This window comes from Athene cunicularia (genome assembly GCF_003259725.1).
Source record: "Athene cunicularia isolate RWA chromosome 21 unlocalized genomic scaffold, athCun1 chr21_part1, whole genome shotgun sequence".
NCBI classification, from domain to species: domain Eukaryota; kingdom Metazoa; phylum Chordata; class Aves; order Strigiformes; family Strigidae; genus Athene; species Athene cunicularia.
The window spans coordinates 5,518,247-5,539,476 of NW_020799127.1; the positions used below are offsets into that span (position 1 = coordinate 5,518,247).

Here is a 21,230-nt window from a genome sequence, read left to right on the forward strand (position 1 = left end):
CGGCGGGGAGGTGGAAGCTCTCCGGCAAGGGCTGGGATGTCCCAGCGGCGTGAGGAGGGCAGCCGGCCTGTCCCGGCCATCACCGTGGCAGTGACGGTGCCCACGCCGGGCAGCTTTGCTCTCCGCTGGCGAGGTCTGCGAGGAGGCAGCTCGCCGAGGGGGCTAAACCGGGTTACAGCCCCTTTATCCTCAGCGGGGAGCTGCGAGGGGGCTGGAGAGCTGGCGCCCGGTTCGCTTGAGGAGAAGCGGCAGCGAGGGAGTGCTGCGCACCGGCTGCCCTGGAGGAGAGCGAAGCCGAGCGGCGATGGATGTGCGGCGGCTGTGAACGGAGCCGTGGCGTGGAACGGGGAGCGCCTGCCCTCGCCCGGGCTGTGGGCTGACTGAGCAGCACCCTTGGGCTGCTCCCGGGGTTCAGCTGTGGGGATCTGACCCGGACGGTGAGAAGCTGGTGAGCGTGGAGAGTGCCAGTCCCGGAGGAGACGCGTGGACAACGGAGGAAGCCGGGAGCGGAGAGGTAGCCGCACGCCGCCGGGGCGGTGAGACGACCCCCCCACTCCCCTCCACTTCCATCCCTGCCGAGAGGATCTGGATGCTGCGAGCCTGAGAGGGGTCCCATGCCGGTGCCCCTCTGCTGTCTCTGTCCCAGCCCTGCTCTCGGGAGCCAGCACCCGGCGGGGCTGCGGCAGCCCCCACCGTTCCCACGCCGGTAGCAGCTTGTCCCCGTCCCGGTGGGCTTGGCTGCGGAACTTGAGCTCTCAGTTTTTTTTTTTTTTTTTTTTTTTTTTTTTTTTTTTTTTTTTTTTTTGCCTGCGGTTGTTTAGTTTCTTTTCTGCGGGCAGGTGTGGATTGACACCTGAGCTGGAAGAGGGATTGCTGAGCACAGGACTGTGCACGTCCCTCCAGAGCAAGCTTGGACCTGACCCCTGGGCTGTCACCTCGGAGATGGCAGATGTGGGGACAAACTCTTGCTCCTGAGGGTGCCCGCGGCCCGTCCTGCCCTCCTGCGAGCGGAGGATGGGAACCACTGGGAAAACTTAGGTCTTGCAGCTGCCGAAGATGACCGGGGAGTAGGGGAAGAGGGATCCATGTGAGATTTGTGGCTACTTTGCCTTGGATGGGTCGGCGGCAGGTCGAGCTTTGGCCCGCAGCGTGACGGCCGGAGCATGACGGCTTGCCAGTACCCCATGGCTCCGGGGGCCTTGGAGCGGGACCGGCTGTACCAGCACAAGGTCTCCTTGGTGGTGCGGTATTTCATGATCCCGTGCAACATCTGCCTCATCCTCCTGGCCACCTCGACGTTGGGATTTGCTGTGCTGCTCTTCCTCAACAACTGTAGGTGTTCCTGGGCGTGTGGGAGGAGCAGGGGAGGGAGAGGCAGGGGTTAGGTCAGCCAGCGTGCCCGGGCAGCCCTTCCCAACGCTGCCAGTCACCGGCTGGGCTTTGCCTTGTGCCTGGGTGCTCATCGCTTGCCTGCTGCTGTCTGGGGAGAAGGCGGGGAGGTGACAGCCCCGTTCCACAGCTCTGCCCCACTTTTCCCGGAGATGATGTTGGCCCAGAACTGCGGAGCGGAGCTGCGAAGGCGGGTGTGCGTGGGCCAGCCCCAGCTCCCCACCATGCATGGTGCGCTCGTGCTGTCAGCTGTGCCAGCACCCTGCGTGTCCCGTGTCCCTCTCCCACCCCCCCTTCCCCTGAAATACTGTGTCTTCTGATCTGCTGCTTGAGGTTCGGAGTGGAGGTGATGCTCCCTGGCAAGGGGGGAATGTAGTTGGCCCCTTTGCATGGCAGGGATCTCAGCAGGGCTGTGTGGGAGGTGAAGGGCAAAAGGTGGGCTCCTGTGAGCCCTGCCCTGGCCAGGGGTTTCTGCTGCTCCCATGTTACCAGCAAACTACTGAACCTCGTGGCCCTGTCGCTGTATGCGATGGGTGGGAGATGTGTCTCCTCGGCTGCTCCAGGATCCCCGTGCTCTATACACTCTCTTGCTCTGAAGAATCAGCAGAGGGTTGGGGCAAGACGGAGGATTTCTCCTGAGGTTGGGCTGTTGAGCTGATCCCAGGTGTGGCTGAGATTGCACACTTGGGTGTGGGTACATCCACATATTGCTCTAGGCGCTGGGCTCAGTCGCTTTATCCCTGCACAGGTTCTCACCCTCCCAAGGCCTGGCTTTCTCTAGGCGCAGCCTGTGGAGGAAGACTATCATGCAAGCGCTGTCTTTGACCTCCTTGATGCTGGGAAGTACCAAACACCTGCTGTGAGAAAAACCTTTAGAGGACAGGCAAATCTTCCAGCCTAGCTTTGGGATGCAGTGCTTCCCTTAGTGTGTGTGTGTGTGCGTGTGGTTAGAAAAAAAGCTGTGTAAAACTACAACACACGAGTGCTTTTGGAAAGCACTGGTGGGAGCAGGCGATGGTGGGGAAAGAGCCTGGCCCGTGAGGAGTGGTGTGCCCTCTGCCACAGCCTGGTTTTGCCACCCTGGGCACATCACTTAACAGGGAGCAAAGCCAAGTTTGACGCTGGCTTTGGGGTGTTTGCCACTCAGGATGGCAGGTCTGTGGGGCCAGCTGCCTGAGTGGAACTGTCCTCATGCTAAATCAGGGGTTACCCAGATGGAGACGGCTGGCTGGTGACAAAGCTGTGCCACCTTGTTCTGGGACCTGCGGGAGCTTCCACCTTGTGCTGCCCCAGGCTCCCCCTTCCTCCCCCCTTTGCCTTCTGCCCTCGGAGGCTGCTGTTCCCCACCGCTGTCCTGCTCCACCCAAATGACTCGGGGAGTCGGTGCCCAGGTGGGTGCGTGTGTGAGAGGCGATGTGCAGCTCGATTTGCATCGCAGCCCTGGTGAAATGGCACCGATGGGCTGAGGCAAGCCCCGGCCCTGCCAGGCAGAGGAGGGCTGCTGCCAGATCCCAAGCCAGAGATGCTCCATCGATACAAGTGGGAGACCTGGGGCTCCTGGCTCCTGTTCCTGCTGCTCCCTTCTTGCTGCGGGACCTCCCGGGTGTTCTCTGGGAGTCGGTGCCTGCTTGGGCGGGGCCTGTGTGCTGAGGGAATGAAATGTTGGCCCAGAAGCTGCTGGGGACCTGGGGACAGAGGTCTGGGGGGGGAAGAGGAGAGAGTGTGCAAAAGGGAACTGCTCATAGCCCCGTGTTTTTTGTTTCTTTGCAGACAAGCCCAATAGTTATTTCACTCAGACGCCGCCGACGCCGCGAGATGGTAAGTACACCGTTGCTTGCTGGAGCTCGGTTCCTGTGTTGAGGATGCACTTGAGAGCAAATTGCTTGAGCCTCTCATGCTTCCTGCAGCTGGCGGTGGAGCAGTGCATCCTGACCCAGTGATCTATTTTGCAGCTGACTGGCTGCTCTCCGTGCCCAGAGTGGTACCGCAGCTTACTGGTGCCCCCGGGATGGAGGAGCGTGGCCCTCCAGGGTGAGGATGGAGGGCAGAACTTTGCTCCCGGGGAGGCACAGCAGCTCTTTTTCTGCAGAGGGTTTTCTGTGCGGCTGTGGTGGAATGGGAGAAGGACTGGAAACGGAGTTTGTGTGCTTCAGCAGTTTGCAGGGCTTTACTGGTTTATTTGTGGAAGCTGTGGAAGGGAGGGGACTGGAAAAAGGGGCCTTATCCTTAAAAGCAGTAGTGTTGAATCCAGTGGCTACTCTGTTTGTCCCCTAAGGATCTTCCTGGTTGTTGGCAAAAGGAGGTGTAGAAAAGCTTGGTGCTCTGCAAGCACAGAGCAGGGGGGAAAAAAAAAAAAAAGGCAAGCAAATGGCACATGTGTCCATAGTATGTGACAGAGCTGCAGGTGAGAGAAAGACCAGGAGAAGGTGATGGGCTGTTAGCGTGAGGAAACAGCCAGAAAGAGTGTTCTGCCTCCCTTGGTCCCGCTGTTTTTTGTGGTATAGCACCAGAGCAACCACAGGGAGGACAGTGAGGGAGGTGACTAGTTACAGCTTGTGGGGCCTGGAGCCTGAGGCTGCATCTCGCTGGGCAGCCGACATCCTCCCTGTCCCCCCAACCCTGCACTGCGAGCGGGGAGGGACGCCTGGTGAGGGCAGCGATGGGGACATGGTGTCTCCCTGGGACTTGCTGCCTTAGCAGGTCTTGGGCTTGCTGAGAAAGGGCTGGCGTGGGTTCTGGTGGCTCATGGCAGAAGGTTAGAGGGACACAAAGCAGGTAGGAATCTCCAGCGCAAGTACGTGGGATGTGGGCTGAGCAGCTCAGGGAGGTGATTTCTGAGGGTAGCAGAGGTTGCTGAGATGCTGTTGGCTGTTTATTAAATTGCTGCTTCTGCTGTGCAGCCAAAGTTGAATCATCCCAGCCCATCCAGTCTTGGATCAGTCAGTTACTAACGCTGTATAAAAAAAAAATCAGTTGGTCTTGTGCTCCAGCTGGCAAAGGTTTCAGCTTTATCAGCATCCAGAGCAAAATGTGGGAGCTGGTGTTCAGCTGGACATCAGGTATCTCCGCTGCCCTGGCCAGAAGGGCTTCTGGGGACTGTAACACAGCCCTCCTTCCTTCACCGTATTCGCTGAGCTCCCAGAGTTTTCTGCTTCTGGGCTCTCCTAACAATTCCCTCCCCACCTCCAGATTTTCACCTTGCCAGTCATGAGGCAGTATGGTGCTCTCCTCGTCCTCCTCCAGAGTTATTGGTCCTTCCTTGGCAGAGCAGGTGGGACCACACCTGGGTTTCCTATGGGCTTGCATTTTCCCTGGACCGATGGCACTCACCTATGGATTGTCTCTCACCTATGGATTCCCTGGTGTCTGACAACTCACCGGCACCTCGTACCTTTTCTCTGGGTTTCCTAAAGCCTTTTGGTTTCACAGACCTGTAGGAACTTTGGGTTTTGAGGCCATGCTGTTATCAGTTAATGGCTTTAAAAGCTGTTGGATGCAGGCAGGCAAAGCATATGCTCAGATAATGTCATCATAGGAGCTTTATTTTCTCTGAAAATCAGGCTTAAAATGCCCTGCTTTCTGCTGGCAGGCTGTTCAGTCACCTTCCCCAGCCTCCCTAGTTTCACATGCACAGATAAGAACCCAGCAGAAAACAGCAGCCAATTAATAACACGTTTGTTTCTTTCTTTCTTGCCTTCTCTGATGGGGGTGGGGAGGGAGGCGGGGGAGAAACGGATGCTAGATAAAATGTGATTAATCTATAATTGGACCAGAGAAGACATCTAAAGCAAAAATAAAAACGAACGTAGGTGTAACTCCTAGCTTAGGGCTCCAAAATATTAGCAGCCCAGCCCATCCAGATGACATACTCCAAAAGATCTCTGGTCCCCACAGGAGATGGAAAACTACCACCCCTGGTGGGTTGCCAAATGAGGCGCCTCCTTTTTTTAAGTCTAACACGGTGCAAATGCCTCGAGTTGTCTTTGGGAAGTGGTTCTGGGCAGAGGGGAGCGGGGGGCATGGGGGAGACGTTCCTCCTGGGGGGTGAAGGGGCTGGTCCCCGCTGCAGTGCCGGCGGGGGACTGGCAGTGTTCATCGCCTGGGCTGGCTTGGAGACGCGGCTCTCGTCCTGCGTTTAGTCCCCTGGCTTAATTGTCCTTGTAAACTGCTGGGATTTGGCTGAGGTTTGAGCTAGGCTCTTCTTTCTGGCCTAGGCTTGCTCTCAGGGTGGCTTTGGTGGGATGAGGTGTTGGGCTGGTGAGGACTGTGCCCGGCTGCCCGACCGACAGCCCTGCGGGAAGGGCTGGGTGTGGGGAACCACCGAGCCGTCCTCCCTTCCCCAAGCAGCCTCATCTCAGAGGGACAGGCAGGGGAGGCTCCTTCCCTGTTTTCCTTTCCCCAGGCCACCGGGTGACAAAGGCAGCCGGTGAGGATTCAGTGGGTCTCAGCAGCACTCTCTGGGGTGGGGTCTGTGTCCCAGCACGAGGCTGTGACAGTGCCAGCATCGAGCGCAGCAGGACCCCTCGATTGCTTTCTTCTCCAGCTGGGCTCCTTGACGTTTGTCACCTCTTCGGGCCCAGATCCTACAAGTCTGCACAGCTCTGGTGAGCGGTGGGTTGCCACCAGCTGGCAGCCTGCACCACGAGCCAACAGATCTCTGCCCACCGGTACCAGCTGAGGATCTGCAGCTTGGTGTTTCTGTCTGGAAACCCTGCGACTGGCAGGTTTGCTGTGGTCCTTTCCCCTTCCAAACAGAGCTAGACAGAAATTGTCATCTGCCCCGATAATGTCAGACCTCAGTTTTGGTCTGAAGAAAGTGGCTTCCTGCAGCTTGGGCATCTTTTCCGCAAAGACCTGTCCTGTGTACACGAAAGGTGCTGCAGCCACGGCCGCTCCCCCGGCGCTTCAGCGATGCTGGAGGTGGAAGGCTTTGCCAGCTCGCAGGGAGGTGTCTCTAATGTCTCTAATTAGCGCTCTTGTGCTATTTATCTCCTCCTTTTCCTCCAATACCAATTTCTACCCTAGAAAACTCTTCAGCCACACATTGATTTATAGAGTGGTCTCTGCTTCATTTTGAAACAAGGCCATTAATGCTGTTAACTCGCTGCTTTCGCCCAAACCTCCCATGCTGCTGGCATCCCCCCAGCTGGGCGGGGGATTGTTAGGCTCTCTTAGAGCCTTAAGGCCTGGCTGACTTAAAACGTGGTGCTCGGTGAGGGCTGGTGCCTTTGGCCCAGCTGAGGGACTGGCCTGTGGCATCCAAGCTTGGCTAATTCTTCTCCTTTCTTATTAGGGGTAGGCAGGAGCTGGGGAGTGTCTGGGGCGAGGGGCTGGAGAGGGGGTGGATGTTGGCTCAGCTGCGGCCCCCCAGGGCAGGAGGGCTTTGGAGGGGGGGTTGGCAGGTGCAGTGCAGGGGGCAGGCAGGGTGGGCTGTGCCTGCATCCCCTGTTCCTCTCATCTGTGATGAGAGGTTTGATTTCTGTTTGTTTGCAGCATCCCTTGGTGGAGTTGCGTGCGGGAGGCAAGATTGCTTTTGTTGTTTGCTCTGCGGAGGGCAGGAAGAACAATAAGCTCTCTCTCTTGGAGCCGTGAAGCTGGGCTGGTGAGGGCTGGGCTGGCTGCTCGGGTGGATCAATAGGGTGAGGCACCAGGCTCTGGGGTCAGCTCCCTGTCACCCCTCTCTTCCTGCCACCCTCCTCCCCAGGAAGCCCTCTCGGTGCAACACAGGCTCGGGCAGTCTGTTTGGCCCCTTTTGCTCTTCGCTCTGGCAAGTTTGGGTTTCTGACTGGCTCCAGCAGCTTTTTCCTCATCTCAGAGCTACATCCTGCTCCAGCCTCACATGGGGAGAGTCACGACAGCTCGCCAGGGTGGTGGCAGCCAGCCCTTTGGCTGGCATCTGTGCCCCTTTGCAGGTGTGTTCATGGCACCAACGAGCTGTGGGTCCTGACTCTGCTGGGTTTGGAAATATCTGAGAGGGCTGGACACCCATTTCCTTTTGGCGAGTGTGGATAGAGTGATGCTGGCCCAACTCGTCACACCAGGCCGAGGGTGCAGCTCTAAGCACTTATTTGTGGATGCATAAAAGCAGCGGGTGACGCATGAGATGAGGACATCTGAGAAATTAAATATTGGAAAAATGCTTTCTTGCGCCTGGCAGCCCATAAATATAGGGTTTGCGGAACTGGTCCAGGCATGGGGTTAGACAGAGAAAATGCTGGTGCCACTGGCTTTTCTAGTCTGCGTAGGAAATCGGTTAGTGGATTAACCCTACAATGCTCTCAGTGCTGGGCGTTGTCTTCCTCCTGGCTGCTGGGTGCCCTCTCTTCAGCACCCTGTTATGGCTTTGCCTCGCCAGGTCCAGCTCCCATTGCCCTCCAGCCACTCCCAGTTAGCCGTGAGGAGACGGCCACCAGCAGCGCTGCAGGGACTGGTTCCCCGTGTCCTTGCTGGTGCCCATCTGCCTTCAGGGAGGGGGGTGAACAGTGCTGTGTGTTATGGAGCATCTGCTCCGTGCCGGGGGGTGTTAGGAAATACTCCCCACTCATAGAGCCTGGAGGGGGGGGTGTGTGCTTTGCCACCTGACAAAGGGGATTTTTCTGCTAGGGACAGCCAAGCAGTGTTGGAAGTGGCGTTTCACCACCTCTGCTCTCTTGCAGCCCTATGTCTGTGTATGTTGGCGGCTGAGGTGATGCCTGGGCATGGGGAGAGTCTTTACCTGCCTGCGCAGGGCTGGGGGGCTCCAGCACAGATCACTGGCTGTGCCTGAGCAGCAGCCATGTACCAGAGGTCCTGGTCTTGCTCCTCCTGTTTGACACTTCATCAGGAAAAGACGCTCCTTCCTTTTATTGATCGTTTTTAACTAATATCCCATAATCCTGATGATCAGCTGCTCCTGGCTGGTCACCTATTGGCACGGGTGTAGTGAGGTGGAAATAATTGCCTTGGGCTTAGAAGTCACGTCAGGCATTCACCCCCCCGTCGCCAGCTCTGCCCAGGTCTGTGTGCTGCCTGCAGCCTGCCTGCACCCCCAGAGTTAAACCTGACAGCCCCCCGGCGAGAAGGCCGGGGCTGGCCCACACCTCGGTGTGCTGGCCGTCACCTCCTCCTGCTGCCAAATTCCCCCTGAGCCCTTCCTTCTCCAGTCCCTGTCAGAGAGAATACTGGGAGGCAGCCTTGGAATTTGAGTTTCTCAGAGGAGCCTGCTGGCTCCCAGGGCAGCTCTGCGCCTGCTCAGGGGGACAGGGGAGGGGACACTTGGCTGCCCTGGGAAGAGAGCCATGAAAATATAACTTAAAATAAAACACAAGCTCTTCAATTTTGTTCCTTTTGTGCATGGCAGTGTTGGAACACCCTGCTGGCTTTGGCTGCTAATCCCAGCCTTATTTCTCTTTTGACACGAGCCAATATAAGACTTGGATGCCACAAAATGAATTCACAGCGCAGGCTTTGTGGTGGGGCTGATCTCAGTAGAACGGGAAGGTGCTGCAGACCCGTCTTTTTTTTCTGTCTGCCCACAGATGCATCTTGCAGCCCCCGGTCTTTTCTGACCACCCCACGCTCTCTTCCTTTCCCAGCCGTGCTTTTCCCAGCCCCAGCCCCCTCCCACATGTGCGGTTTGATATGGTAGGAGCTGACTTGCAGGAGCGGGGAGATCCGCTCCGGCAGTAAATCCATCTTGCCATGGCCTCGGGCTGCGGCGTCCGCCCGTGTCAGCTCCCCTCCTGACAAACACGGGGCTGATGTTAAGCCTCGCTGGTGCTTCTTCCAGGCCCACCGTGGCTGCTGGGCTGACGTGACCTCTCCTTTCTGTGCCGAGCAGCGGAGCAGGCGTGTGTTTGGGGCACGGGCTGCTGCGGCGGCTCAGCGGAGATTCTCTCCTGCTTGATCTTGCTGACAGCATTCCCCTCGCAAGCCCCCGTACGCTGAGGAACGACTCCTTTGCCGAGGCCACGTGAGGAGAAGCACGGTGAGGAGCAGGGAGGGGTTTTCACCCCCCACCCAAACACCTCGCGCCCCGCAGACGGGCAGAGCCCAGCCCAGCGTTGAGAGGTGACGGTGTTTCTGCACCTCTGGCCGTGTCGGGTGGCTGAGCGAGGAGGGATCTGGCGCATCGGAGTGTGGCGGGAAGTCTTGTTACACATCACGGAACAGAAGGAAAAAAAAAAATCACTCTCCACAAGGTGAAATTTTCCTACCAGGCTTCTCAGCAGCTGCTCACTTTTAATTACACAGTGCCTACTCCTCTAAGACTTTGCTGCAGCACAGAAACGCTGACCTCCTGCACTGCCGTCACCGTGCTTGTACCCACCCCTTCGGGTGAGGGGGTGACCCGGGGTGCAATTCTGTTCACCCCACGATCCTGGGCAATTCATGCTTCCAGCATGAAGCTGTCCGTCCTGGCTGGCCTAGGTGCTACAGCATTTGCTTCCCCTTTTTCTTGCTTGTATTTGCACCCTACAGCAGCGAGCTCGGGAGGCAGGACTGGGGTCTGCTTGTGGAGATTTATCCCCAAGCCCCCGTCCCCCAGCCCTGCCTGCCTTTCTCACCCACTGCCACAGTGGCAGCCAACGTTTCCCTGCCTGAGTTTTTCACCGTGAGCCCCGCAGCGAAGTGTACTTCAGCCGAACCAGCTCAGACTGCTTCAGGGTTGCTCTGGAGAGAGGAGAGATGCTAAACATAGTTCTTCAAAAGCTGAACGGTAGATAAGGTAGCAGCAGTTATTAGACACCACTTTTGATCTCTTGAGAGCATTTTCTTCTCCATTTACAGTGAAGTTTGAGCTTTCTCTTGGGGATCAATTTATGCACTTTCATGTTACGTGGCTTAAGCGTTAGAGGAGGAGTAGATGGTGCGAAGGTGTTCCTGTTTTTCCCCTGTGTCAGGCTCTTGCTCAAGTTGCAGATCCCCAAGCTTGCCTCGCTGTCCCCACATCTCTGCCTCACGTCTCCCAGGACTATCCTTCTGGCATTTCATCCTGGAGCGTTGTGACAAAGAAACGGCATTTGTGTTGCTTTGTCTTCTCTTCCCCTCGGCTGTGTCAGGCTGAAGTCAGTGTGTGATACCTTCCAGAGGGAGTTAGTGCAATCCTACCAGCTCCTGAGTTAGCCCCGCTGTAAATATTGCCTGGCACTGCGCTGCGGTGGAGGATTTCTTGCCAGGTGAACACTGGAATGAATTCCAAGGCTGAACATCTCCTCTCCTGGATGGGGCAGCCCCAGGACGGCCCAGGGGGGCTGGTGTGCGGTGGGAGGTCAGGCTCAGCCCAGACCCTGGGGCTCAGAGAGGGGGTCGCTATGTTTAACACTTGGTATGAAGTGCAGAGGGAGAGTGAAGGACTGCAGGAGGCCTGAAGCTGGCTGAGACCCCCAGGGTGTGAGCAAGCTCCTTGCTCAAGCATGAGTAGACCTTGCCCAGGGTGCCCGCCAGCCTGGGAAAGGCTGGCAAAGGTGTTGGCTTTGCCAACCGTGCAGCCAAGTGCTGGCTTTGGATCTGCTGTGTCTGGGAGGAGCCGCTTTCCCTCGGGTGTCCGGAGCCTGCTGCCACCCTCCTTTTCCCTCACTGAGTCCTCTAATCTCCCTGATTTGTAAACACTCTGTTTTGCAGACCGTGGCCTCTGCAGGCAGGTGGGAGCAGGTTAAAACAATCCAAGTTGGTTTGTTTTGTTTTTTTTTTTTCTTTCTTTGCCCTTGCCCCCCTCCCTCGCGTGGGCTGTGTGTGGCTGCCATCCCATCTGGGTGCACCCTTTGTGTGCGCTGAGCTTTGGGGGATTTGTTGCGGCGCGGCTCCTCGGGGCAGATTCCTGCTCTTGGCCGGGGCTGGGGGGGGATCTCTGTGCCCTGGGGTGTGTGGGCAGGGCAGTGGGGGCTGGCTACAGAAGCTGGCTTCTCCCTCGCATCCCAAACTGCTCCTGTCTCTGATGGAGGCTGATGAATTCTTCCAGTGATTAGGAGCCGTGACAGTCTGCTCAGAGCCGCTCTTGCAGGGGGCTTGTGACAGATTAATGAGAGAGTCTTTTAAGATGATGTTTGATTTGCAAGAGTGACTTTGATGTTTTAGACCCCAGAACACAATGCTTTCAACTCCTCCCTGCTCCACGCTGCCCTGCCCGCCTCCAGCACCGCCTTCACCTTGCTCACTACCACCTCTCTGCCTCCAGCACATGATTTTGCTTTTAGATCTTCCAACTGATCAACTTTTTACCTTGCTGCCCACCTCTCCTGACCCCCAATTACAGGCTGTGTAGTCAGCTTTCCTCCCGCTCCTCCTTTGTGCTGCCCACGTCGCCGGTGTCACCCCTGCCAGGGGACAGGCTGCAGCGCTGACTGCTCTGCTGCTCACAGGTTACATTTCAGTTGTGGTGGCTTTTAAAAGTGAAGAGTTTTTTTCCGGCAGTTGGGCTGTAAAAGGTAGTGGCTGGTGATGATCAGCCCTCGCTGTCTCCCCGTGTGATGCAAGAGTGTGTTTGGGGGTGCTGAACTACCACACTGTGCTCTCAGGAGAGGAGATCTGGTTTCCCGGAGATCTCTGTCGTGGGTAGAGCTGTGCAAGGAAGCTCTGTGGAGAGCTGAGACCGTCACGGAGGCTCCCAAACTGGATGGCGTATGCCTGCTGTTCTCACAGCTTCTTAAGGACCTTCCAGCCTGAGGACGTGTCGGCTTGAAAACTTTTAAGTGGTTTGGGGACTTGTTCTAGAGAGGTTCTTGTGGCCTTGGGGACCACAGGTTTGCAGCTGCAGTGTTGCTCGGCTCCGTGGCTAAACTGGAAATAAAGACGAACACAGTGGTGGTGTGTGAGGACGGGGACAGGGCGGCAGGGACAGGGCACAAACTGGGTGAAGATGGACAAAGCCAGGGCTCGAGGACTCAGGGCTAGTGAGTCCCTGATGCTGCTCTGGCTGCGCCAGGGTCGGGGCTCTAAGCAAAAGCGTCTGTGTTAAACAGCGCGGTGTTAATGACACGATCTAATGGCTCTGCGTTTCTTTCCTGGGAGAGCCGGTGCTGATCTCGGCGTGGTCTGGGGGGTGCCAAGCCGTGTTTAACCAGGGCTGTGGCGTGCGTGGCCACCCCGGCTCTGCTGCCGGTGCCTGCGTGTGGCTCTCCCAGGCGGCTCCTTCTCCTCACCCAGCGAGCCCTGGCTGATGCAATTAATATTGATGGCAGGGAGGGTGGGCCCGGGAAGAGGAGTAAATGTGCACAGGCGAGAGTCTGGGCTGGAGCGCCAGCCTAACCGGTCTCCATGGCAACGGGCACCTCGCGCTCATGCAGAATTAATGCCGGCCTTCGCTGTCCTGACACACGCACACGGCTCCGTCCCCGGGGCCTCGCGTTTCCCTCTGCCCTTTTGGCACAAGGGAGCCCCAAAAGCAGCTCTGCCCCCCTCTTTGCTGGCACCAGCATATTGGGTGGCAGCAGGGCAGGCTTGCTTAGGCTGGTGTGGTGGGGCCTTGCCCCTTCTCCAGGAGGAAGGCTCAGCCTCAGTCCCTGGGGTTTATTGTTATTATTAGATGTGTTTGCCTGCTGCTGCCTCACTTCTTGTCTTCTGGCTGAGGAACGGTGCAGCCTCTTCAACTGGTCCACTGGGCTCCAAGGATGCTTGTCCGGCATTTTCAGTGGCTTGTGGCCTTCTCTGTGATGGTGTCTCTGACTCTAACGTACATAATTCACAGCAGCTGCTCTGAGGCAGGATTCAGGACAGGACGGGTCACTAGCGTGGCCCAGTAGTGACCTCCCCACCCTTGGGGACTAAGTGGGGGGTGGCGGTAGGTGGGAGGCAGAGGGGCATGTCAGCTCAGTGCCTGTCAGCGTGCGTTCCGGATTGAAAAGATGGGTTTGAGTGTCACGGCGTTTTCCCTCTGCTGCCCAGCCCAGCCAGCTCGGGACTGCTTTGTATTCCCCAGTCCAGTTTGCTCTAAATGGCTTTAGCAGGGGAGCACCCACCGCTTTCCAGAGGGGGAGAGTTTGTAATCCCATGGCTTAGATGAAAAGGCAGCCACTGGGCACGTTTGTCAGGGACATCCTCATCCTTCAGTTTGGGGCTTTTCCTACGAACAAGAATACTCAGTGCCAGCGGCTCAGCTACCAGCAGGTCCCCAGGGTGCAGGTTGTCCTCACTTTCCTGAATCTGCGGCGGGAAGTGTCTTTCCCTCGGGGTCCCCTGCCCGTGACTCTTGCTGCAGGGACTGGTGGCTGTTCGGAACGCAGCAGTGTGGCTGTCGTGTGCTGTCAGCCTTGTCGCTGGAGACGCTTTAAGCCACGAAAGCAGGTACATCCCACCCTCCTATCTCCCACCTGCGAGCTGTAATCGAGTTTCCGGCTGTGCTTTTCTGATTGTTTTTCTCCTCCCATTCGGAGAAGGGATGGACTCACCTGAGATCTGGAGCGGGTCCAGGCTGGCGAATGCACGTTCTGCCTTCAGCAGGCAGGCCTGGCAGGGAGGGGCGAGCTGCCCGGGGTCACCTGTGCGTTTTCCTGGAGTCCCCTTCCTCTGTGGATGTTGAGGGCCCTGCTCCTCCCTTGGTGTCCAGGGGGACCGTGTGCCCACCGAGCCCCTCTGAGATGCTCCTCTCGGTGGCCTGGCTGCGTGGCCAAGTGCTGCCAGAGAGCGCGAGGCGGGCAGACACGTGCTGCAGAGGGCCTGGCAGGGTGAAATAAGCATCAGCGTGCTGCTCCAGTTGCATTTTTTCCTTTTCTGTGCAGTGGAAAAGAGCGATTTTGACATTACATTTATGATTATTATTATTAAGCTAGAGAAACATTTTAATGTGAATGCTTGGGGCTTATTAGATAGAGCTCTTCACCTCAAGATCTCAGAGCACTTGTTGAAGCCAGCTTGTTATTAATTCCTTCTACTTATATTGAGATACTTACTAACATTGGGGGTTTGGTGATGATTATTATCTGCATTTTTTGTAAATGGGAGAACCCAGGCACAGAACTGGATGGGGAATTGAAACTGGAAGCGGAAGCTGGTGTCCACCTTCCCTGCCTGCAGCTGACTGCCATCTCCCTGCTGCTTGTCCTCACTGCTCTGGTCCAGGAGGCTCAGAAGAAGGCTGGGATAGATCAAGAAGCTGGCCCAAGAGTTCTACCTGGAGCACTTGATGCAAATGGCCAGCACTGGCACCTGGGAGAGAAGTGGAGGGTGCTGGCTCCAGGCTGGGGAGGGCAGCGTGCACCTTGAAGCCTTGGCTGCTGTGGGTTTTTCCCCAGCTGCCTGCAGCCTCGCACCGCTCACACATCCACACCCTGTGCGGCTCGTAGCCCCTCTCACGGTGGCTCTGGCCCTCCCAGGTGGCCACAGTGATGCCACCCTATTCTCATCTGTCCTTCCAGCCGTTTTGGGCATCTGCAGGCACTGTTGGACACGAGGAGGTGGAGCTGGTGCCATCTGCCCTGGCAGCTACTCGTGGAGTACCAGCCACCTGCGCCCGCGCAGCCTGCTCGGGAATATGCGGAGCTGAACCTTGGCAGCAGCTGAAGCGTCCCGCTCCCTCCCTGCTGCTAATGGGGGGCTGCCCAAGGAAGTGTCACGGATGGGGTGGGGGAGGCTTGGAGCTGAACCGGTGCCGTTACGCCTGGTGCCATGGGTAGCCGTGGTTCTGTCTGCGGGAGCAGCTCGGGTCTGATGCGTGCCAGCAGCGCTGGGCCCGGGCTGTGGTAAGAAGCACTCCGCAAGCCTGACCTTTCACTTCCCACCCCAGGTTCAGCTGCCAGCGTAGACAGGCTTCCAGCAGCTCCTCAGCTTGTCATCTCTCTCCTTTCCCCTTTTCTGCGCTCGTGGTTTGTTGACGCAGGGAGAAGCGCTGGCAGGGCGGGGAAGGCGTTTCCATAGGTGCCTTGTGCCGTTCGGTGGCTGTGCCAGGCTGGTGGCCCTGCCTGCTGCCTGCTCAGAGGAGCCACCCCTCCCACCCCAGATTTCTGTGACACCCCACGCTGCGAGCCCCCCCCTGCCAGGCCAGGTCTGCCCTGCAGGCAGTTGTTTGGGTAAACAGACCCCAGTTCACTCCCCATCTGCTCGGCTCTGGAGGCAGCAGGCAGGGGCCAGGCATGGCTCCAGCTGTAGCGGGGTGGGAGCTGCCTGCACGTTCCCCTTGCCTTTGGAAAATGCAGCTGCATGGCCTGTTCTCCAGGCTGTGGCAGTGCCCTGACCTTCCTCTGCTCTGGGCTGTCGGGAGGAGAGGCCAAAGCACTTCGGTGTGCCCCTCACCTTCCCCAATTAGCCAGAAGAGAGGAAATCCTCATTAGCATCCCTTTGTGCTCTTTACCCTGAGCCGGGCGGTCACTGCAGGACACAAGGTAGAGCCTCAGAGCATGATGTATCTGAGCTGGAGCCGAGGCTCTGAACCCAGTCAGGTCTTTCCCCTGTCCTTGATGTCTTCTAAAAGCCTTTTTTGCTTTTGCAGGCTCAGCCTGGGGGTGCTGAGGGAGAGGAGGCTGCTCTGTCTGCCCATGGAGTCATGCTGACTGAGTTGTGGCGGGGAGCATGGTACCATGATTTATTTGTAGCAACACCTTTGCCTTTCCCCTCCTCTCTAGGAGATGCACTTTTTTATTATTATTGTTGTTGTTATTTATTATTCTGTTTCTGCTCCGGTGCTGCTAAGAGACAAGGAGAGGCTTGCCTGGTATTCAGCATGGTTACAATAAAGCCCAAGCCCTCCCTTTTGTTCTGTACAGCTTGCTCAAGTGTTGTATGGATACCTCATTTTAGCTGTTTCTCTCCCTCATCTTCAGTGGCTCAGGAGGTTTGGGAAAGGTCAGCTCCTAGCTGTAGCTTTTTTCGGCTCCAGACAAGTGCTGCTCTCATTGTTTGCCGAACGCCTTGCTGCGCCTCGTCTCTGCAGCACTCGGATGATTTAACCAGAGCCGTGCTTCGCTTTAGATCCAGTCTGCTCTCTGACCTTGCTGCACAGCTTTGCCGTGTGCTTTTGCAGACAGTTTTGAAGCGCAGGCTTGAAACAAGTGCTGAGATCCCACCTCCCCTCTGCAACTGGGGAACAGGCACAATAGGCTGCAGCCTCCAACACCCTGAGCGGGGGCTCCGTGTGTTGCAAGCTCACGCTGACGCTGGTTCACCACCGACTTCCAGAGGCATCCATCAGAGCTGGCTTAAAAGCCTCCAGCTGCAGCGTTGCTGTGGATAAGACAGGCTTCAGGCTTGGTCTTAATTGAGCCCTGCCCTGGCACGTCTGTTGGGTGATGTAGAAGGGAGGAAAATGCGGGGTCACTACCCTGGTGAAGTCTGCATGTCACTAGAGGCACAACAGGCGGGCAGAGCTCTGGTCCCTCTGCACACCCTGGGTCTCTGGTGTTTCTTCCAGCCGGGTGGGCAGGTAGATTATTTCCTTGCCACGCTGGTGAGAACCATCCCTGTGATCCTGTCTGCCCCGTCTGGGCTCAAGCTTGGGGGCACAAAGGCAAAGCTGGTCCCTTTGTTATATTGTGGCCCAGCACCCAAAATAACAGCACTGGGAGCGGAGAACAATCCTCAGCCCCTTGCCTGTGGGGTGCTTTGGGTAGCCCAGTCCTCACCAGCACTATCAGGAACCAGTTTTAAGAGGTCCCTGCACTTGTGTACGCTTTATCTGCTGCCTGGAGTTTATTTGGGCTGTCGTGTACAAGCGTTAGGGCAAGAGCACTTTGTGCCTCACATTGCTGCCTGGCCCAGCAAAGCAAAGCCTCTGCATGGGGAATGGGGTGTGGAGGCTTGGTCAGTGCCAAGTACCCTGCAACTGGGCTGATAGCCTCTTCTTTTTGCTCCTAATTGCCCAATTTTTATTCCTTCTGCGTCAGCGGAGGCTACACTTCTTGAGTCCTCCCAGGTAAGAGAGAGAGGAGGAGAGATAGAGATGTTGGGGAAGAAGGAAGCTCCCTTTGAATTTAATCTTTTGCAGAGATTGTTGGTTTGAATCATCTTAGCAGGCATAATAAACCTGTTTCATCTCCTGGGTCTGGCAGTGGAATTAAGGCATTTTGTTTTATTCTCGTTGGTGTTTTGAGCTTGCGTCATCCAACTGCATCCCAGCATTGGATGGGTGAGTTTTCAAAATCATCTGCTGTGAACAAATAAGCTTCTTCACCAGGAGCACCGGCAGTGATTAGAAGCGAAGGAAACTTAAACAACCAATTTGCTTGTCACGATCTGTTTCTGGTTTTGAAGCATTTTTCTTCCTTGCTTTGTCTGCTCTTGGCTTGATCACCGAAACTCAATGGAGCTGAGGCCTCGTCCGCAGGAAGGGCTGATTGTTTCTCAGTGTTTGGGGGTTGCACCCTGCCGTACCCCCACTCTCCATCCTGCCCGGGCATCCCTGGAGCAGCCGGACCATCCCTTTGAGCCAGGATGAGCTCTGAGGCACCACAGCGTGCAAGCTTCTCTCCTGGGGATGGAGCTTGTTGGCAGGGAGTGGGAAGGTGTCTGTCAAACACCGGTGCTGGAAAAGCTCACTGTTACAACATTCAGTTGATGCAGAACAGGAGGTAAATAAATACCCTTTATATCATCTCTTTTGCTCATGTATTGGCCTGTTATGTCCTTAACGTGTTTATGAAATACGATTCTGGGGGCAAGGATAGACTGAAACTTTGATAAAATACCAGTTTTCTGTATGTGGCTTGACCCAATTAACTTTATAATACTTCGTGGCCTTTTTGCATTTACCATTGCTTTTATCACTTCAGATTAAGATATTCTTAAATATATGTGGGCAAAACAATTACAGGGAGGATCACTTCAAAGATGACAAGACCCAATTTGGCTCCAAGTCTGAAGGAACAGTTTTAAAAGTTTCTTTGAAGAAGAGTCAAAACCATGAGCAATGTTTTAATTTCCTCAGAAGTCCTGTCCAGTGCTGAATGCTTTTTCCTGCCAGGTTTGCAGGCTGGCTGCTGCGGGGGCTGAGAGGAGAAATGGGTGGCAGAAGACCGAAGGCAAAAGTGCTGTTGGTGCGTGAGCTGGGTGGGAAGGAAATGCACCCAAAAATAGCAACAAGGGTCTTAGGACGGGGTTTTTGAAGTGCTCGGTGCTGCCCTGAATTGGGCCTCACTGAAAGCTTCCTCAGTTTGGGTGGGACCAGACCTGGGTCAGCTGTTTGCTTGGGAAGCCCTCGCCTTGGATGTGTGAGGCTCCTTTCCCATACTCTGAGGCAAAAGACAAGAACAGAAATGCTCAAGAAAGGACAGAGCTGTCCCTGTTACCTACTTTGAAACCCTGGACCTGCTTCCCACATTGGTGTCCCTATCTGCGAGGGTGCTGCTGAGCCTGGGCTGGCATGTCCTGAGGGCAAACTGGCTCTGCATCCCTCTGCTGCGCACACCAGCTCCTCTCCCTTCCCTTCCGTCGGTAGGTCCGATCTCCACGACAGCTCCATCTCTGCCTCCCCGGCGACCGGCAGCTGATTACGCACTACACAGTTACACCTCTGTTCCACAGACCTGTGCCTCGGGCTGGGGTGATGGGATGAATCCCCACTTGTCCTGCATTTCACATTCCTCACTTGCACACCTCCCCTGCACCTTCTAATCTCAGAGCTCAACAGGCTCATCTGCATTAAAAAAAAAAAAAAAAAAAAAAAAAAAAAAGAGCAAGCAGCAATGGAAAGAGTAGGAGAGACAATCCAAAGCACTTCATAAAGATGACGAATTGCTTTTAGATATTGGGCAGGAGAGAAAGAGAGTTCTTTTTTATTTGATACTAGTCTCTTAGTGGTGCATTGTTGCTGTGCATATGAGCTCCAAATCTCAAGGCAGTCAAAGGCAAATGCCCGGGAATTGAAGTGTAAATGAGCTGCTGTCGAGCATTTTATTTTGCCTTTTATGATTTCTCTTTCTCTCATTATGTAGGTCAGTCTCCGTTTCTAACGTAAGCCGTGTGCGTCGGGGCGCTGAGGGGTGCCCGGGGGTGCCCGGGGGTGGCAGGGCTGCAGCAGTGGTGTGATGGGGCTCGGTGCAGGGGCTGTGCCCGCCGTGGTGGCTGTGCAGTGCACACCTGGGTGTACGTACGGGCCTGGTGGTGGGTGGTGTGACCGTAGGGCTGTGCCCATGGTGGTGATCGCTGGGCAGAAAGCTCTGGCATCTCTTGCTCTCGCTGCCTCACCTGCGGACCACGCTGTGTGGAGATACCTGTCCTCTCCCTTCCTCCCGCCAACCCAAGAGTTACATTTCCTACTACATTAGCAATTCAGATGCTGAACTGGTCTGTGCTGGCTGCTCTGATTAGTGGATGTGATAAAGAGATTTGTGCATCTCCTTTAGAGAGACACCAGCCACGTGATTCAGCCGCTTTGCATAAACAGCCACGAATAAAGCAGTGTGTGCTTGTGGGACGATCTGTCCCATACTGGGACAGGTGAGGATGTTTTCTTCTCCCTTCCTTGACTTTCCTTTCTCTTGCTGGTTAGCAGAAAACACATTGTGTTGTGGAGGACTCACAAAGGCTTGAAGAAAGGGACCCTGGGCAGAGCAAGTGCTCTCCGGAGCGCTGGGGATGCTCGTCCGTGTCTGTAGTGGGGTTGGGGGCCACGTCCCTGCTCACGAGCTGGGCTGTGACCTCCCTGTTGTGGTGCAGAGCTGGTGACAGACCCTTCTTTTGGCCTACGCTGTACCCCAGCCTCTTCCCTCCCTGGCCTTGCCTGGGATGAAGGTGCCTAGCAAATACCCTGCCTTACAAGACTGCTCTCAAAGGGCAGAGCAGGGCTCGGTCACTCCGGAGAGACTGGGGTAGAGCCAATGTGGAAGGTAGCACGGTGCCTGAGGGCAAAGGGGGTGCTGCCTTCCATGACAACCTCCCTTCCGAGGAAGCTTTCTCTGGGTCACAGGCTTTACCAACCCTGCTGTCCATGCTGCTCTTCCCCGTGGCCTCTGTCTTGCTCCACACAGTCCCGGCAGGATGGAGCAGGCACTGAGGTTGTTCTGCCTTTGTTTAATGCCTGTGCACCGGGTGCAGGCAGGGGATGGGGGCTCGGGGTGCAGCAGCCCTGTTCCCTGGCTGGCCTGGGCAGACCCCTGTTCCCAGGCTCGTGGCTTTGGGGTGGGTGGCTATGGCAGGGTTGGCATCCCTGGAGAAGCACCCACCTGGTTCCTAGCAAGCATCAAGAAGCAGCGTGCTGAGATGATGACATCCTCGCCCTAAGCCAGGGAAGAACCTGTGCCTGGAGCATCCTCCTCCTGCCGGCACTGTCCTTGTCCTTGGGCCTCGCAGGGCTGCAGCCCCTTCCTGAGCCTGGGTGGTGTGAGGAGCTCTGGGAGGGGGAAAAGGGGAGGCACGAGTGGGTGCCTGGACCTGGGTGCTGGTCTGCACCCCTCCTGTTTGCAGAGGAGCAGCTGTGGCTCACGCCTGTCTTGGTGTCTGTGCCCACAGCGTGTCGAGGGATGCTGTGCGGGTTCGGGGCGGTGTGCGAGAGGAGCCCCGCTGACCCCTCCCAGGCCTCCTGCGTCTGCAAGAAGACAGCTTGCCCTGTCGTGGTGGCTCCTGTCTGCGGCTCTGATTATTCGACCTACAGCAACGAGTGCGAGCTGGAGAAGGCCCAGTGCAACCAACAGCGGCGGATCAAAGTCATCAGCAAGGGACCATGCGGTGAGTGCAAGGGCGGGTTCTGCTTCCCAGAGGCGGCTGCGCAAGGCCAGGATGACTTGTCCTGAGCTCATGTCATCACTGTGGTGCTGGTGATGTCCTGAGGGATGGGGGACAGGGCTGATGGGAAGGGACACTGAGAAAATTTTAACAAGCGATAAGACAAGAGGGAATGACCTCAAGCTGCCAAAGGCAGGGTCAGGCTGGCTCTGAGGAAGGATTTCTGTGCAGAAGGGGCTGTTGGGCGTTGGAATGGGCTGCCCAGGGCAGGGGGG

At 56.4% G+C, this 21,230-nt stretch overlaps 1 protein-coding gene across 3 annotated transcripts in view; it reads left to right on the forward strand.

The window, feature by feature from the left end:
- AGRN (agrin) overlaps window positions 1-21,230 on the forward strand; it is a 115,079-nt gene that overhangs the window by 49,292 nt on the left and 44,557 nt on the right. The window contains exons 1-3 of one of the 3 annotated variants that reach the window (XM_026862621.1): window positions 1,077-1,332; window positions 3,160-3,207; window positions 20,743-20,958. In XM_026862621.1, the coding sequence (XP_026718422.1) occupies window positions 1,164-1,332; window positions 3,160-3,207; window positions 20,743-20,958 (433 nt within the window). In that variant the 5' untranslated portion in view covers window positions 1,077-1,163. Of the gene's footprint in view, window positions 1-1,076; window positions 1,333-3,159; window positions 3,208-20,742; window positions 20,959-21,230 lie in introns of those variants that run through there. The other 2 variants (XM_026862623.1, XM_026862624.1) reach the window with 2 other exon arrangements.